Raw genomic sequence first — 18,803 nt, 5'->3', positions numbered from 1 at the left:
AATCATTAGTATATAACATGAGAACCTTTCTTTAGCCATTATTAACTAACTTTTCTTCAGTGCACTTGTAGATGATTAATGTTTTTAGGCAATATTAAATTCCTTTCAAAGTTGTTATAGACCGTGTAGAATAAAGATTCATAGTTCGAGCTGTTACAAATCACTGGATACAGTTTAATATATCAGTAAAACCAAAATGATTAAAACTGTGTTGGAACGCCATTATCTGAAAATGCATTATCTGAATGCAACTTTATTTAAAATGTTTATTTGTTTCAATGGTTCTTTGCTTCCACTACGAAGCGGCTATTATGCTGACAACTAGTGGCCTGGATGTTACTGAGATTCTGTACTAAATCTATTTTACAAGGGCCACCTCCGCTCTACGCGTTACTTTATTGAAAAAAAATGAAATAAACAAATGAATAAAATATTCACTTTCATAAATATTGTTTGCTACTTTTTGGTGGTAAAAATTACTTACTGCTCCTTTAAACTAATGGTCTGTTTCCGCTTGTGCTAGTCTAGCCTATTACAGACCATACACTATTACTAACTGAACTGTGTACATTTACATTCTGTCGATAACTTCGAAAATGAACGTTGAAATATACGTCTATTTACTATAGCTTACCATAGAGCCGAACGGACGTCGCAGATTCAGCGCTTTTTGAGTAGAATGAAGGTGCGCTTAGGGATGACGTCAGAGTGTACGCTGTGTTGAGTGTGATCAGGTAGGCTAACATTAAACTGTGTGTGTGACCTAGCTATATAACCTTTGCGTTGTGTTCCATACCCCAGGGCATTTTTCGTGTTTAATTAGCAAAAATTCTAAAAGATTTATCAGGGATGCTAAACAGTATTTGACGAGGGGTCTCAATAAAATGGCAACCTAAGGTCACCATGTGTTAAGTGCGTTCACACAGCTGCGTAGCGCGCGGACGAGCGCGAGAAGAGACGGGCGCTGCTCGCTCACTCCTGCAGTGTTTTTTTTTCCGCGCGCACCGTGGTCTCGCCATATAGGGTGAAAGGAAGTCAAGCGTAACGGTACCTGTTACCTGCTGTTTCCTGTCCTGTACGCGCCTTCGTGGAAACCAGCGAATAACTGACATAACAGTAACCTTTGATTTTCTCAGCGGCACAGTTATCAAGGCAATGTGAAGGGGAGAAGAAGGACGCAATCATGTTTGTGTAGAGAATGCATTTTTGCCGCGGATAGAACTGTCGGAGAAAACATTGCATAATATCTGTCAGATGGGGTAAAATGCCTCGCAGCAAGGTCCCGACGCTGGACCACATGGCAGTTTGGATCCAGGACAAATCTGCAGTAATAACATATGTAAGTCAAAGAGAAGGAAACGATTGAGAATGCAAGGGGTGACGGTGACCGGAGAGGCGCCCACACTGAATGGGGGCGGAAGAGAGGAGGTAAGGCGTGTGAGTGTTAGTAAATATGAGTGAGCCTGAGATATATATATATATATATATATATATATATATATATATATATATATATATATATATCTCGTTTTGAGATGTGAAAGGTTAATAGTCAGTTATTGTGCTTTGCTCGGGCCCAAGTACAAATGAAATCAAACTCTTTCCTGCATCAACATTAAACAAATATATATTATACGCCAAAATTTTATAAAAATATTATTAATTGTATTATTTATTCTACAGATTGAGTTATAAATTATTGTAGCCTGCGAATAGACTATTTCCAGACGTTTTTCTGAATGAGTTAAGATTTGGCTATTTGTCAAAAACGATAGATGCTTCATACAGCAGGTGACAATGATTTGACCAATTAGTTTTGCCTGCTAAATGTGTAAGACATAACAGGTTAGTGCATATAATTGCTAAAATTATGTTCTTTAAAATAAATATTTGTCATAATTTCCTTAAATCTGAATAACCCTTCCCATTTGCCTGAATTTAAGGAACAGGTTTTGAGTAGCCTGTTTACAAAGGGGAGGGGTTATGTGGGCTCTATGCATCTTCTTTGTCGTCATAGAAACCGATGGAAAAATTGAAGACATTGAGAAGCATGTAATGTTTATTTTTATCTTTTGTACATATGTGTCAGTCTATCTGTTTTGACGCTAATACATTATTTTCTCTATCCAGATGGCTTAAATCAACTTCGTGTCTGCTTTCGTTCCCACTTTACATTAACAACATTTGACAGACGCACTTATCCAGAGCAACTTACATATATTTATCAGTATCATACAGTGTGTGCTCCCTGGGAAGTGAACCACAACCTCGGTATTGCTAGTTCTACCAGGTGAGCTACAGGAGTATACACATTGCTTGAACACTGAATGCTGGGTTAAAGCAGCACTTGCCATGATCGCTCTAGCATTTGTTTGTCATGGGCAAAGAAAGTTAAGCAGTGATGTGAGTGCAAAATGTTTCATAAGACCAATTTCTTCTCCCTTTATTGGTGTTCAGCATACTATTTTCAACCCATCTCATTGAGCAAGATTGCTGTGTAGCTGAGTAGTGACCTAAAAGAGTAGAATTCAATTCAAGTGCCATTTGTTGAAAAGCACCTAAAAATATCTGCTTTTGGTATTGTTACTATAATTGCCTATTGGTTGTCTTTGGTACCACCTGTTTACAGATCTCAGAAAGGATTATTTCAAGAAATGTAGGAACTACATTCAAACAGGCAGCAACATTAGAATATTGACATATATTTAGGATAATGATAGGATTTGATTTGAGCTTATGTTCACCCTTTTAATGAATATACAGATGACTCATGACCAGGTTACTCAAACCCAGTGCTCAAAGCTGAAAAAGGCTGGATCTTCTTTCCCACTATTCTGGGCAGTTAATATGTGAATGCTATGAGTAGTGCAGGACTGGCTGGTAAAACTCTCCTCTTACAGGAACTGAGAGCAGAACCATGGCACCATGGTCACCTCTGGCTCTGTATTTATGCCAGTGGAAGTGATTCAAAGCTACACCTCCTCTCATAAACTGGCATGATTGTGGTGCTTCCCACTGAGATTTATTTATTTTTTTTAATTATTTTAAAAATAATTTAAAAATTACACTCTAAAAGTTCCATAAAGTGGAAAATGTTTACATTTTTGGTTCCACTTATCCTATGCGGTTTATGCTTAGGTTCCAGAATACATGAAGCAAAACTGATTTGTAATTTTTTTTCACAAATATTTAGAATGGAGACTAAAGGAAACCAGTGTCTGTTATTTAAGTCACTTTTGTAAATTTGTAAATTTATTAACTAGTTTGACATTGTAAGGTAATTATCACTACTGAACATTATCTCACTCATTTATGATGAAGCCAAGTCTCCTCCTAAATTCACTATAGGTCAACTGGTTCAGAGTTTTTAGCCACAGATGGTAATATGTTCCTCTGGATTTTATGCTCAGTGTTGGTTCCACACATAGTTCTCTTCCAGCATGATTCAGATGGTCCTTCTCTCTCATTATCAGATAACATCCACACAAGTTAATGAAATTGTTAGTAAGAGTCCTTTCTGAATAATGAGTGTGGTCAGTCTCTCTCTGTTGGAGCTTGTGTGTGGTCAAGCATGAAAGCTGTACCAATGACCGTCTATCTGAAAATGAAGGACAAATCCATTGCTCATTCTTTCACTAGGATCAATCACACTAAGGCATCCCTCCCAGTGTATGTTAAGGGAAGCTGAAGTGTAGGCTTCAACACTCACACTCACTTTTTAATCACTTGATTTGTTTTTTGCCACATCAAATGTTCTTTGGTATCTTACACATTTCTTTTTAAGTATAGTAATAGTAAAGTAAATTATTTATTAAAGTTATGTAGTAACAACACTAAGCCAGTGGTTATTTTACCTGTCGTATATTTTTAAGTGTGATCTTTTAGTTTATGAGAAGACACTACTAGTCACTAGTAGTTCAACAGAAGTTGTATATGCTATGCTTCCAAATATTATTACTAATACATTTTGTATTGATAGCTATAAGACAATTAACCAAAATGAAATAATCTAATAGTAGCAATTTTCACTAGTATTAGATTGAAAAACAGGCCAATTTCAAAACAGGCCAGCTATTACTTTCATAGCAATGGTACAATGTCTGATTGTCATATTGCATCATTTTGTATTATCTTCCCATCATAATCTGAACCTTAGACTGACTCCCTCACACTCTCAGTAGCTATGTTAACTGTCCATATTACATTACATGACTGATCAATAGCCTGTGAGACACAGGGTGGGGGAAGGGGGTTAAAGATCTAGGATGAGTTGAATTTTCATAATGTTAAAAATGAACATTATAACAGGGACATTATAGTTGTAACAGGGACACAGCCATAAACATTGTTAACTGGAACTATTTTAATTTAGCATCAGCACTTATTGTCTTACATTCGCTGATGCATTTTCTCAGATTCCTCTGACTCATGCTACTTCCATTAGTGGGCATGTGCATGGTTGGGATCAGGTGAGCATTGCCTACCCAGAGGAATCATCTGCCTATTCAGTGAACATTTGGGGAAAATCACTGTTATAGCTATTGTTTTGACCATTTATAGTTGTCTGTAATTTTGTCATTGGCCATCAAAAATGTGCTGCTTTCTTATTATCCATTTTGATGTGGGTGTGCTTAGTCAGAGCTCCTCCTTTACAATATTGCCAAATTATGATACTACATGCATATGCGGTAAAGACATGGTCAAGTGTATTGTTTGTAGCTAGCTTCTCTCAGCAATCCAATTAAAACTATTAATACCTTTTGATTCTTGGTCATTCTTTTCTTTGGTTCTTATAAGTTATATTAGTAGTCTTGTATAGTTTAATGTTTTACAAGCTGTGTTTCCTTTAAGTTGCCAGCTCACTTGGCCACTGTTTTAGTGATTAGCCAGCTAGCTTGCCAGGTCCAGGATAGCTATAGCTGATTTGTTGCTAATCACTGGATTTGTTTGTTGGAAGGCTAGCACAATTAGTTTTATTTAGTTAACTGGGTAAATCTTGCAACATGGATATGGGGCTCATTAAAGAACAGCACCCTCAACCCCAGTGCATGTTGCCTGCATTGTCAAGTCCAGCTCATCTAACAACATCGAACAAAGCATCATTGTCTCGGTTGCAGTATCAGCAAATTTCCATCCTCCACAAAATCCAGAAACCCCATCCTCCATCTGCTCCTGACTTAAATCTGCATAGCCCTTCCTATCCAACTTTAAGTACATATCTCCAGCACTCCTTTGGATAAACTGTCAGAAGCTTTAGTGTAGGTTCGTACCAGTCTCAACAGTGGGTGGAATAATGCAAGTATTTAGTATAGTTTTTTAGTATTTAGTATAGTTTTAAGTATTAGCCTGTATCAAATTTGTTGTTTCCCATTGCGAACAAGAGGAAAATTTCAAAATTTCACAGCAATTTCAAAATGCATCCCTGAATACACATCAAATGTTATTCAAAATGAAAACATCGAAACTTTCCAAAATGGTAAGAGGAATATGATGAAACTGACTGTCTTTGCATTAAAACGAATTGGCAACAGGGAATGCTGTAACATTGAGAATTTAGCAATAATAATATCATCTGTATGCAACTCCATCCAAAAAGAAAATTTTATTGGCTTAATTCACTTGACACAGCTTGATGCTGAATATGTGTGCGACCAAATGCTCTCTCATCTATCTGACATGTATGCACAGCTCCAACCAGCACTTGGCAGTGGTACATGTGATGCAATTGGATACTTTTGTAAAGAAGTTCTTTGGATGGTCTAATTCATTGAATACATTCTGTCACAGACATTATGTTGCAGACAGGTACAATACTCCCACAATCAAAAGCCTGCTAGAGATTCGTTGGACCAATCATTGTGATTCTGCAGTCATGTGCACTGCAGAGGAAGTGGTAGTGGTAGCGGTAGCGGTAGCGGTAGCTCAGTGGTTAAGGATATGAAGTTGTATTAGGAAGATTGCTTGTTTCAAGGACCCGCCACTGTTGGGCCCCTGAGTAAGGCCTTTAACCCCTCAATTCCTCAAGTTGTGCTCAGTCATAATTGTAAGTTGCTTTGGATAAAAGTGTCAGATAAATGTAAAAATCTAAATGTGGTGACTGCTTCACTGAAGGAGCTGTGACTTGTCTCCTTGGGAAGAGGATTTCTCTCATTGTGGAAATACCAATCATCCTAGGAAAATAAATTTGATAATTGTGTTGTCTTGCCAACTATTGGGCAGCTGCATTTGAAAGTTCTTCTTCTGCCTTGTTCCTGGCATTCCAGATTGCAATAGGCTATATTTTTCTATCCTAGATTTCCTATGTAATATGTGGTGATCCGACCATTTATTTAACATCACCTTAAAGCTAAACGCAGTGTTCAGCAAGTACTGCTAGCTTACTCAACTTTGTATCATGCTCTCTCCTTGCTAGCTTACTCATCTTTTGTCTTTTATTGTAATTCCTGTTTTAATATTTACCCCTAGCGAGCTGTCAACTGCATTCTAAGAGTTCTACATTTGTTTACGTACACAAAAATCATAATATTTAGTTAGTAAATAGTAAAATGTATGTATGTATGTATGTATGTATGTATGTATATGGAAGTCCCACAGGATCTTAGCTTGATTATTTTCCACCACCTTTGGGGGTGCATCTCAGTTAGACCTTACAGCCTGTACTTGGCACAGATGTTTCTGTATGTCACCCACTTGGTTATGGCGTGCCATGTATGCCCTGCCTGCTAGCATCTTGCATCCTGCTGTTATGTGCTGGATTGTCTCAGGGGCATCTTTGCACATCCTGCATCTGGGGTCCTGCCTGTTGTGGCAGATCCCCAGCCTCTATCGATCTTGTATTTAGAGCTTGTTGTTGTGCTGCCATGATTAGTATCTCTGTGCTGGCTTTCAATCCAGCTTTTTCCAACCATTGGTAGGATTTCTCCATATCAGCCACTTCCAATGTCTGCTGTTGGTACATACCATGCAAGGTTTTTTTTCTCCCTTGATGGTCCCTGCTACTCCTCATTTCCATCCCCCTTGGGTTTCTGCTGTCTGGGGTACTCACTAAGCATGTAGGCAGCTTATATAGCTGCTTATGGGTCCCTCTGTATAGTGGTGGTTAGGGAGGGGTGGGGGGGCAGTGAAGGCCAGTGCCCCTGTGGCAACAAGCTTGGACCCCTCCCCTACAGCCCCCTAAATGAGGAGTTTCCTTACTCTTGCGAACATAGGGCTTTAACATAGCCACTGGCCCTAGCCTGGCCTAGAACCATCACTACCTCTGTAGATTAAAAAGAGATGGAGGATATGCTGAGTTTTTCATTTGGGAGATGATGATACCCCCCACCCCCCTTATTTATGATTTATTGTTCTCTTCCCACACCCTTTACTCAACTAGATTAGTGGATCTCCCCTTCATTGATACTCTGTGTATGCTCTGACCCAACTGTTTGGATAATTGTATGCTTTATGTCAAGAAGTTCATGTACATTTAATTTTAGATTGACCTTTTTAGGCACTCTTTTTCAATCACCACTTACAATCTTTGTTGTCTACTATTAAAAAGATTTTAAAAAAAATAGCTAGTTACTTATTGCTTTGTGCAGAGCAAAGAGTCACATATGACATCAGGACATACAGAAAAGTATATAAACATATGCACCCACATACATGTACTCACAGGTGTGCAGTGTACTTTCATGTTCTCTTATTCTCTACTTACTACTCAAGCACTGAGTACTTTGGTGCATCTTGTATGAAAGCATTTACAAGTCCATGCTTGTCCTAGGCCGTAGGTTCTTACAGCAGCTAAATAATTTATCTTTTTAAAATGGCTCTGAAAATGTCTCTTGCCACTGAACAAATGCTCAAATGCTCATGGAAGGTTACATAAATATCTTTGTTCTATGTGAGGACATTTTCTTACAGAATAAGAAAGACTTCATCCTCTCACTGTCTCACCCTCCCATCACCTTAGTCTATGATGCCAGTCATTGTAGAGTGTCTACTCAATGAATATTTTATCAATGGTAATGTAGCCTATTTTATGGCACTCAGATAGTATAATGTAACAGTCCTTTAGAGTTCATTATCCTATTATCAAGAACTAAATACATGGACGAATACATACATTCTTCTATTCTGCGGGAATAATTAATGATAAACTTGACATGTTGAGTTTGTTGTGAAGGATAATGTTAAATTGTCATTTCAGGACATCATTTTGTGTCATTTCTTAGCAACTCCACACTGTAGTGCTTTCTTAAGTGACCACACATACATAAATCACATCTGAAGCTCAGTGGTAATAGAGGCTTCAAGTTCACTGCATGCTCTAATGGATTCTCCCTCACAGTTTGCTCTCTTGTCTTTAAAAACCAGAACAATTAAACTCCTGCACCTCTGCCAAGAAGAGCACAGGCTCTCTCAGCCTCTCTTCCACAGCTTGGACTATAGCCTGCCTTTTAGTACTGCAGTATCTCTCAGCAAGAGCATTGCTCTGAGTATTAGCAGATTTGTGTGTGTGTGTGTGTGTGTGTGTGTGTGTGTGTGTGTGTGTCTGTCTGAATGTGCACGTCTTTATATGTGTGTATGTCTGAGGCAGGGAGTAGCACAGACCATGTGAGACCATGCAGTGAAAGGGATATACTGGCCACATTCCGAATTTGCTCTTTTAAAGCTGTTTATGTTAGTTTTGCTGTTTGTGTCAATGCCATTATGTCCTGTCAGTTATCTCACAGACTGTGGAGGAAAACAGCAGTGAGGAGACATATGGCTGCAGTACCTTTAAGCTGCCACAAGAAAAGAGGCAGCAGAGAGCCAGACAGTTTCTCATGATCAATGCCCCCCTCTACACTAATATGGAGCATGTTAAATGCAGGAATGGCTTGGGTTACGAGCTGCCAGGAAATGTAGTCATGCCTCAAGAGACTGGAGGATAAAAGTCAATTACTGCAGAAGGGAACAGTTTTACCAAGCTACTGTTGAGGTGGTGTATCAGAAATGTGTCCTGTAGACAGTTGTGCATTACATTGCAGACAAAATGCATGTATTTTCTCAAGTAAATCATTTATGAAAAAGAATATTGTGTTTTTTTCTCACACAAGAAGTGTTTGACCACTTTTGACTAGTGTTTCTCTATTTGTTTTTCTTCTCCATTCCCACAACCTCCAAACCCACTCTATACGCCTACACCCTTCCCACAACCTTTCTGAACAATTTCCGGCTCATCTGCACACTCCTGACCCCCCACCCCACCCCGATCCTCACTCCGCTTCCAAACTACAGCAACGTCCTCTCAAGCAGTCCTTAAGTGGCTCTCTGTGCCGGGAGTCCCACTGGAAGTGTTTGCTCCTGACCCTGCTCATGTATGGCTGCTTCGGTACACTCGGCTGGTGCTCCTTATACCGCATCACTGTTATGGCATCTGATGACCAAGGTCCAACCTACTATGGCAACCCAGCCCGGTTCTACCATGACAGCCCCTGCTCCAATGGCTACGTCTATATACCTGTGGCCTTCCTTGCTATGCTGTATGTGGTCTACCTGGTGGAGTGCTGGCACTGCTACTCGAGAACAGCCCACTTGGCTAAAGTGGAGATCAGCCATGTATATGACCGGATCCAGCGACTGCAGCAGGCTACGCCCTGCATCTGGTGGAAGGCCATCAGCTACCACTATGTCCGGCGGACCAGACAGGTGACACGCTACCGCAACGGCGATGCCTACACCACTACGCAGGTGTACCATGAGCGTGTCAACACACATGCCGCCAGCTCCGAGTTCGACTACTCCCGGCATGGTGTGAAGGATGTGTCCAAGGAGCTGCAGGGCCTGCTGGAGCACCCTGTCACACGTCTGCGCTTCACCAAGTGTTTCAGCTTTGCTAGTGCTCGCGCCGAGACCGCCTACCTCACACAGCGAGCACGTTTCTTTGGGGACAATGAAGGCCTGGATGACTACATGGAGGCACGAGAGGGCATGCACCTGAAGAATGTGGACTTCAGGGAGCATATGCTAGCATTCCCTGATCCGGCACACCCGCCCTGGTACACTCGCCGCTGGGTCTACTGGCTGGCCTCCGCCCTGATGCTCTCCTGGCCGCTGCGTGTGGTTGTCGAATACCGCACAGCCTATGTCCACTACCATGTGGAGAAGCTATTCGGTGAGAATGAAGATGCCAATGATGATGGCAACACTGAGAATTTACGTTCAGGCTTTGAGCATGGTACAGGAGGGCCCTCCCTGCGTGTGATATCACGGGTGAACACAGTGGACATGACTGAGCTAGAATGGCATATCCGCTGCAACCAGCAGATGGTGCCTAGCTACTCGGAGGCTTTGCTTATGGACCTGGACATGAACCCCAGCACACCGCTGTCTGTGGCGATGGTGGGTCAAATGAGGCACAACTCCAGCTACTTCCTCCAGAGCTGCCCTCGCTGCCGGAGATCCACAAGCAGCTCCTCTCTGCCCGCGTGGGTCAGAGGGAATGTGGCGAACTCGTTCCCCATAAGGGCTGGAGGAAGACTGGCTCTGAGTCGCAGTGGTTTCTCCCTAGGGCGCTTACACTCCACTCGAAACCGCCATACCTGCCTGTTTCACTCAAGGAGCCTTGGAGGAATGGGGAACAGGGGGGAGGAGGGAGGCGGGGGCTTTCTTGGCCGGGGGTTCTGCAGGTCAGATGAGGAGAGGAGAGGGGTTCTAGATGGGGAGGGGCCAGAGGATGAGGGGAATGGTGATCTTAGGGAGCAAGGGCAGGAACAGGGAGATCAAAGAGAGAACAGAGTGGTCAGGGGAGAGGAGAGAGACAGGCCACCAGCCTATCAGGATGCTCTGTATTTCCCTCTTTTGATCATACATGGAGAAGAGAGCTGTCATGGTGGGCGGGACATTGATACGGGATAATGGTTGAGACTGGTATTTGGAATGCAGATTAGCAGTGCACTGGTATGTGAGGAATATATATGGAGGTTAGCAGGTAAGTGAAGTAAAAGCAACAGAATAGAGAGTAAGCGTGCTAGCGACTGACAGAATAAAAGTCCATACCCCAGGAAGTAGTAAGGTGAAACCTGAATGGCTGATTATTATGAAGGAGAAAAAATGCGTTTTGATATACTATAAAAGACGAGGGTAGCCCTGAAGAACAAATCAAATGTCAGTGAATGTATTGTAAGGTTTAAAGGAAAATATGGTAACTGGGTCAATCCATGTCAGTGTCAGTTAATACTGAATTGACATGGATTAACCCTATACAGAATTGCAATAGGCATGAATCATTAGATATCATTATATATCCTATTATTCTATGCCTAGGCATAACACCTTCATCAATGAGAAAATGCACAATCAGTCTGAGTAGCCCATTTGTCACTTTAGGAGTATTGTAGTTTACAAAAAAGCAGGATCACTATATCTGATCACTTTGTGAAGACATTCCAAACATAGCAACTTAAGTAATAATGTAGTTTATGCTACATTTTGAAACAGACATTAGCCTAATGCTATTATTTAAACAGATGTATAACTGTAGTTATACTGTAGAAGAGAGGGTCTCCAAATTCTGTTCATTGAAGGTGAATGAAAGAAATAAACAAAAAAAATTCAAAAAATCTCAGGGGAAATGATTTTTTTTTTTGTTTTGTTTTGTTTTTTTTAATGGAAAGTAAATGATGGTACAGATTTGCTAGAATGGGAGGTAGGTTGATGAATTGTAATCCCTTGCTGTTTGTATTTGTGATTCAACCTACTGTATTGTCATGATTTCTTTTTTTTTAAATTGCCTTGCTGAAGCTTGGCGCTCATGGCTCCACTGTTGCATGCCTTAAGGATGTTTCTATTCTGCACCATGTCTACCACTAGTAAAAGTAAAACCTCATATACTGTAGCTATAATACAGCATTATTCTTCAACAGACATACATAACACGTGATTTGCATAGAATACGGGGATGCCTTAGCCTGGTCTCAGACGGAAACATAAATGTTATAAAGGAATAATACAAAAATATTACTAACCCATCTCCTGTTTTAACTGTAATGTTCTGTAGTAATAATTCTGTAATAATATAAATTAATGAAGTGAGACCACTTCAAACATCCAAATGTCTGTTGCTCTTCACATCTACTGCTCCCTGTATTGCTAGAGTATTGACAGATTTTATCCTTTAAGTTTATACAAAGCTGACCTTTAGAAACAATAATTGATTCATTCATAATAATTGCAGAATAGGCCCACAATAAAGTCAAATGACTGGCACTAGTGAAAAGCACATAATTGCCTATAAAAACACAAGCCATGGTACACAATTACACTGTGCAGAGTTGCCACACAGATAAAACCATCTTGCAAATAGCTAGTTGAGACTTACTTTCCTAGTAGCCCTGCAAGGCTTACTACCAGGCACAACTAGTTGTGTGCTTTACAAACCGTACAGGGAATAGTGTGGAGAACATCTGACTGTTAAGCTAAACACAAAATGGAAGAATGTACTAACTAAAGTCCTGCACAATTTGTGACGACCAAAATACCCAGAGCACATGCTGAATGCATCCCTGTTTTATCAACAGGACTCTGCTACAAATCTAGCTACAGGTACTACTCCAACTAGCACTGAACATTCTGTGATGATGATGGTTATGATGGTGGTCATATAAATAAAGTCAAACCTTTAGCAGTGTGTTTCATGAGTAGTTCTTTTGCTCACTGTTAGCAACAATATTGCTAATGAATTGGATTTCTGTATAGAAATCATTTTGAGGTTTTGCATAAAATGTAACCACTTGGTGAGGTGCTCGTTGCTATGTTTTACTTACAGTAAAAGTCCTTGTTTAACTAAAAAGGCTCAGTTTATTCAGAATAAACTAACATAATTGATAGTGAAAAACCTTCAGCATGTAAAATATAAGGGATTATTTGCTGTAGTATATGCTGAAGCAAGAAAAACTTCCTTTTTTTAGGTTATAGGGAGGTACTGAAAATTCTACTGTATGGTTGTCTTCCCTCCCTCCTTCCTGTGCGTGAAGGGCAGTAGTGTCGTAGCTACTGCCCAAATGATGAGAGAGAGAGAGAGAGAGAGAGAGAGAGAGAGAGAGAGAGAGAGAGAGAGAGAGAGAGAGAGAGAGAGAGAGAGAGAGAGAGAGAGAGAGAGAGAGGAGAGAGAGAGAGAGAGAGAGAGAGAGAGAGAGAGAGAGAGAGAAAAACATAGAAGAAATAGAAGCTCAGTTGCACTGGAAATTACTTCATTGTGTGGAGGACTGTCAAGGGCAAGTGACCGAGTTAATGCAACAGTGCTCTGCAGAGTCTGCTTCTCTAGTAAGTGAGACTTCAGCCATGCACTCATTTAATGGATAGCACTCCTACCCTGGGCAGTGTGCTCAAGAAATACTGTCCATAATGAATTATTATGAATCATGTAATATGGTAAATTCATATGACAATCAAGTTCAGTAATATACCAATATAATCCAGTACTACATGGTTTACTGTGCATTGGTTTGCCACTTGTATTCGAGATTGTAAGATTACTAATTGAGAGGTTGTCACTTAATGTCTGTTGTACATAATTTGGCCATAATGTTAAATGATTCTAGATTATAGCATGTGTTTTTTTTCTTTTCTTGTGTGAGTCTTGTATAAAGGTTAAGTGTTACTGTGTGTGAAGAGTTCATTAGATAGGATAAGCTTTGTAGTGAGCTAGATGTTTCTACTGCTGAGCCTGCTGGTTATTCAGGCTGGTGCTGCCATCAGAGATTTAGGTCACAGCATCTCTGGGAATACTGAACTTGTTTTCCTAGTAACAGTAATGAGGACTCACTGAAAATGTAAACTGCTTCAGTTAAGAGCATTTCAACTAACCGCATGCCTTACAGCAACTGTAGTGCAACTGATATACACAGTACACCTCAAGTATTACATATTATTGATACATGAAACTATCTGTTTTAACATTGTGATTTAGTTAGCCCCTTGAGGTTAAACCTTGTTTGCCAGACACTTGCTCACCACATCCCTGTTCCTGCTGCCCTCTGGGCTGAGAAGGAAGGCAGTGAGGATGTCCCAAGGACCAGCTGAATTCAGCAAGGAGCCATGCGGAGGGTCTGCTCTCAGTGGTTGAAACGGTTGCAGATACAGTGTCTAGAACAGCTTGTTCTCCCAGCTGCGAGATGATGGCCAGAGCCTGGGCCAGCACAGCTTAGTGGCCATATGGGACACGGCAGCAAATGGCTCTGAGCTGCAGCACATAGGGCTTCGGCTCACACAGAGCTCTACCTCCTTCAGTGGAAGGGCCATGAATGGAGTGAGAAAAGATTTATTTTTGCATACTGCACAATACTTTAATAATCATGCAATACTGCATTATCATTAATTGTCCATACACACTAGTTTGTTATATAGCAAATGATTAAATTCACATTTCAGTTTGGTTAAAACAATTCTAATATATCAGAACATTGGTGCCCTTCAGTACCAAAAAAACAGGAGCTGTATTTTTTGTTGTTTTGTCAAATCTTTAGATGAAAGGTTATGCTGTGTAAAGCAAAATACACCAGACTATTAATTCTAAATAAGAAAACATCAGTATATGGTGATAATCAATTATTCTATAGACAACATATGGATACAGTCAGAGATAGATAACAATTACATGAGCGTTTAAGGGTTGTAGGTTGAATGTGAAGTAAATTCCTCTTGGATGGTATTATTATATCCACTATTAATTCCTAATTTCATTCTGTTAAAAACACAATCCAACGATATGTACAGTGCCAGATTTGCCAATATCCAGAGTTGTCTGGATTACAAATGATTTTCATATTTAAAAATATTTAATTTTAATTAATTAATTATTTTTATTTATTTATTAAAGTTATTTTGGTTTTGTGTATGAAATTATTCCATGACAAGAATTAGTAACTGAAAAATGTCATTTGCATAACCAAGTTTACCCATGACAGATATTCCCTTAAGGATACCATTATCTTAAAATAGGACTCTACCTGTGAATCATTAAAAAGTTTACAATTTCTGGATGCCTTCATTTCACGTACCACTGATCAGACTGTAAAGCTGAAGGAAAGTGATAGAAAAAAGCATTCTAAGGAAATTAGAAATAAAGAGATAGACATTAGCATTATCATGAAAAAGGCTACAAAATGATATCAAAGTGTTTGATATCACTATAAGCACTGCTGGATCAATTATAAGAAAATGTAAGATGCATCATACCGCCTGGGCACTGTCTAAGCAAGTCTGCCCCTCAAAATTCAGCATCTGAACAAGAAGCAGATGTTTAGAAAAGCCACAGGCTGGACAGCAGTCACTTTTAAGGAGCTACAGAGTATAGTGGCTGACAGCGGCTTGTAAAAAATCCGCATCAAAGCACATCTAGAGTTTACCAGACATCACAGTGGCCAAGCTAAAATGTGGAATAAGGTTTTGTGATTAGATGAGACAAAAATGGAGGTTTGTGGCTAAAAGTACAAAGTGATATGTGTGATGCAAAGCTAACATTGTCCATGCCTCAATAAACATCATCATCCTGGCAGTGAAGTATGGCATGGCTGCATCATGTTGTGGAGATGTTTGTCCTCAGCAAGGACTGGGCCGCTTGTTAAAATTACAAAATAAAGTGGATACAAAATTTTTCAGAAAAATAAACTAAAGCTGGAGAAAACTTCCACCTTTCAGCAGGACAATGATCCCAAGCACAAGGCACAAGCAGCACAGTGGTGACTGAACAACAAAAATGTGTTGTACAGATTTCAAAACATCAAGAATTTTGTTACTACTTGAATAAGGACTCTACAAGTGTCATCCAACTAACCTGAAAAACGTGGAGTAAATCTGCCAGGAAAAATGGGTGGAAATCACTTTCAAACAGGGTGCAAAGCTTTTAGAAACCTATCCCAGGAGATTTAAGCATAGTATTGCTATGAGGTGAAAATATTACTTTAAGAGCATATTGGTTTGCAATAGAAATACTGTGGGGAAAAAAACAGTGTGACATTTGTAATCCAGACAAATCTGATTAATTTTAAGAGGTTGAAGATTTGGCAAGGCATTGAAAATACTCAAAAGTTAGTTAAAAGCACCATTTTGGTATCTTCATTTGGAAGATATTTAAAATCACTTTCCAGAAAATCTGTACCTTATATTCAGATGAAGGGAGTAACTATAGAAACTGCCACTTCACTGATCTGATGGACCTCTCAACTAGCCAAGTTTCAAGTTTCAAGTCAGTCCTTAATAACTATGGCACATGATGTAGTAATGGGCATGGGAGGGTCACAGGTTGCGGGCTGGACGACGGAAGAAGGGCTCAGTCTCAGCATGGCTCCACATGGTGTTCTCCCCCACAACCTGGCGTCTCTGCACCATCACCACAGCCATGATCAGCAGCCAGAAGAAGATGCTCACCCACACAGACCTCTGAGGGGAAGGAAACGCAGCCGTAACTCCAAACTTAAAAATGGAAGTACTTAAACTGTTTTACAGCAAATGCCTTCTTTAATAGCCTTGTTGCATTCTATACATACAGGGCTTCTTTGAGTGCGGGTTTCATCATAACTTTTTCCTTGTAATAGACTTAATAGTGTGCATAATGAGAGAACACTTTCACTACTGTTCATGGCTGGCAAATAATTAGTATGTAATGTTTGTGAGGAAGTGTGTTGCACATGGTGTAGAATGGCACCTCAGAGCTGTGCAGTCCTGAGTAAAACTCATTCCCGGTATAGGGACTGGCCCATGTCTCATTCTGTGCGTCTTCACAACTGAAACCAACCCACATTCTGCTCATTGACATAAATTATATTAACAGTGATCCAGTATGAAACTGAAATAATTTGCCTAATTTTGTGTAACAAATGTCAAGTTAATATTTGTGTGCAATGTCAGGGCAGGTACTAAAAGTAGCTCTTCTGTCACCAGATGAATGAAAGTATTTAGATTTTTTTTCAAAAGTATAGAAAAGACTTAGGAGATGGGTGGCTGCACCTGCTTATAGAGGGAACATTGTGGAGAGCAGAGAGACACAGGCTGTCTCTGCCAATTCTGACAATACACCCTGACACCAAGAGTAAAAACATAAGGAGTCCGCACATCCCTAAAGATACATTCAGCCACATTCTCCCCCTAGTGGACACACAGAGAAAACACTGTCAAGATTTAAAAATATTAACAGTAATAAGAATTAAACAAACAGATTTTGATAATTTAAAAGTTATTTATTATGGCCTCTAAAATACAGTCTGTAGTAAATATTTTTATGCCAGTGAGTTCTCCTTCAGTTTGCTGTGCTGAGCTAGATTTATTGAAATATAGTCACCTTTTCACTTCTTCATCCACACAGCCTGCATAGATCCAGAAGAAAATGAGGGAGAAGCAGTAAATGGCCACACACACTGAGATGGCTGACACAAAATAGCAGAGTGAGGGAGAACTGGAGATTTCTACTGTTAAGAAATGGCTTGAAGTGTTGTAGTGGATACTGCCATAGAGGATGCACTGTCCAGCAAAGTGACCCTATAAAACACCACATGATTCTTCAATGAAAATACACTACTGCAAACAAAGTGAATGTGTGCATATGAATACAGACCTACATTTAAAAAAGTACACACACTGCATCAGATTTAATTGTTCTATAAATTTTGAACAGGCCTTGTGAGACACTGTTCCCTATTCCCCAGCTCACTCTCAAACACACACACACACACACACACACACACACACACACAAACGAGTTTGTGCTGTTATGGGTAAGAGCAGCTGTTTTTTTCTGTGACTTCACCATCTGACACCAATGAAGCATAATGTAGAACCATAGGTTATTAGTCACAAGACCAAAAAAAAAAAAAAAATCAATAAATCTCTTTACACAAGCAGTGCACCATTCATGCCTTAAATAAAGAATAAATAAAATAAAATATATTTTAAAAAATGTTTTTCTAAATTTCAATTCCGAAACGTCTTTTGTTCACCCAAAAATGACAGGCAGCTACATTTCAGCAGTAATCTACAGTGATACACTAACACAAAATGTGTAATCCGTGGTTTGAAAATAAATTACAAGACTATAATTTTTAAAACCAAATTTTAGAAAACTGTCTAAGTTTGGAAGAGTGAATGACAATTTAGTTAAACTGGTCATAAAATTAGATGTTAAGAGTTTACGATTTAAGAATAAAACGACTGTTAAGAGCCTTTTCTTTTTCTAAGTCTAAATTTTTTTAAGACATTGTAAAGAAATCTACGTCGCACAACATAAATCCTATTTCTCCGAAATATGTGCAGACTTCCCATCCTACCTGAGTGATAGTCACTGAGGCCGCAGCTATTATCCCGCAGATGAAACACCCCGCGTACAGGACAAGTTCCAACGTTACCAGCCACGGTAGTCCCATCACGAGCATCCTCTCTTTCACCCAAGCGCAGAGAAGCAGTGATCCGAAAAAAAGTGCATTCTAGAAGAAAATCGCTTAGGGTGGCTCTGAACTGTCACAACACAGTCTCTAATGCCAGCCCTGTCTCCTCCAACAATGTTGCTTTTCAGTCATTGTTAACAGTTGGAGACGCACGAGCATAGCTATTACCAAAAGAATGTACTGGGTCCAGGCAAAAATAATTGTATTGTCTATGAAAACGAATCTACATTTGACCCATACTGGTGAGTGAATAACTCAACAGGCTATGAGATTTTTACACGTCCACTTCTCATGAACCTCGTGCCACTTGTTAATGTGGAAAGCTGAAGTCTACACAACAGCCAACTCCACAAACAAACATTTAAGGCACATTTTGCGGAATAATTCGCTTTAAAATTC

The 18,803-nt window shown here is 39.7% G+C and overlaps 2 protein-coding genes across 3 annotated transcripts; one reads left to right on the top strand and one right to left on the bottom strand.

The window, feature by feature from the left end:
* The first annotated feature begins 227 nt into the window (after nt 1-227).
* LOC113575086 (transmembrane protein 151A) lies at nt 228-12,649 on the top strand. Of its 2 annotated transcripts, none has more exons than XM_027006414.2 (2): nt 228-1,339; nt 9,265-12,649. In XM_027006414.2, the coding sequence occupies exons 1-2, from the start codon at nt 1,265-1,267 to the stop codon at nt 10,882-10,884; spliced, it is 1,695 nt and encodes a 564-aa protein (XP_026862215.2). In that variant the 5' UTR covers nt 228-1,264; the 3' UTR covers nt 10,885-12,649. The 2 variants fall into 2 exon arrangements, with proteins under 2 accessions (XP_026862215.2, XP_026862222.2); XM_027006421.2 differs by having other exon boundaries at nt 1,255-1,428.
* Nucleotides 12,650-16,109: 3,460 nt separating this feature from the next.
* On the bottom strand, nt 16,110-18,392 carry tmem179bb (transmembrane protein 179Bb). The gene is made up of 5 exons (XM_027006116.2): nt 18,288-18,392; nt 17,306-17,502; nt 16,975-17,112; nt 16,673-16,751; nt 16,110-16,407 (listed from the first exon to the last, which is right to left on the bottom strand). Exons 1-5 carry the CDS (start codon nt 18,390-18,392, stop codon nt 16,264-16,266), a joined length of 663 nt encoding a protein of 220 aa, XP_026861917.2. The 3' UTR covers nt 16,110-16,263.
* Between the last annotated feature and the right edge of the window lie 411 nt (nt 18,393-18,803).

This window comes from Electrophorus electricus, chromosome 6 (genome assembly GCF_013358815.1).
Source record: "Electrophorus electricus isolate fEleEle1 chromosome 6, fEleEle1.pri, whole genome shotgun sequence".
Classification (NCBI taxonomy): Eukaryota; Metazoa; Chordata; class Actinopteri; order Gymnotiformes; family Gymnotidae; genus Electrophorus; species Electrophorus electricus.
The sequence above is the reverse complement of the archived record's forward strand: the minus strand, read 5'-3'. Positions and strand labels throughout refer to the sequence as shown.

Bases quoted from the DNA above. Each gene is read 5' to 3' on its own strand.
- LOC113575086 (XM_027006414.2), top strand. From the start codon at position 1,265: ATGCCTCGCAGCAAGGTCCCGACGCTGGACCACATGGCAGTTTGGATC. The intron at 1,340-9,264 runs GTAAGTCAAAGA...TCCAAACTACAG, and splicing joins AATCTGCAGTAATAACATAT to CAACGTCCTCTCAAGCAGTC.
- tmem179bb (XM_027006116.2), bottom strand. From the start codon at position 18,392: ATGCTCGTGATGGGACTACCGTGGCTGGTAACGTTGGAACTTGTCCTG. The intron at 17,503-18,287 runs GTAGGATGGGAA...GGTGTTTTATAG, and splicing joins CCTCAGTGACTATCACTCAG to GGTCACTTTGCTGGACAGTG. The intron at 16,752-16,974 runs GTGCAGCCACCC...GGTTGGTTTCAG, and splicing joins AATGTTCCCTCTATAAGCAG to TTGTGAAGACGCACAGAATG.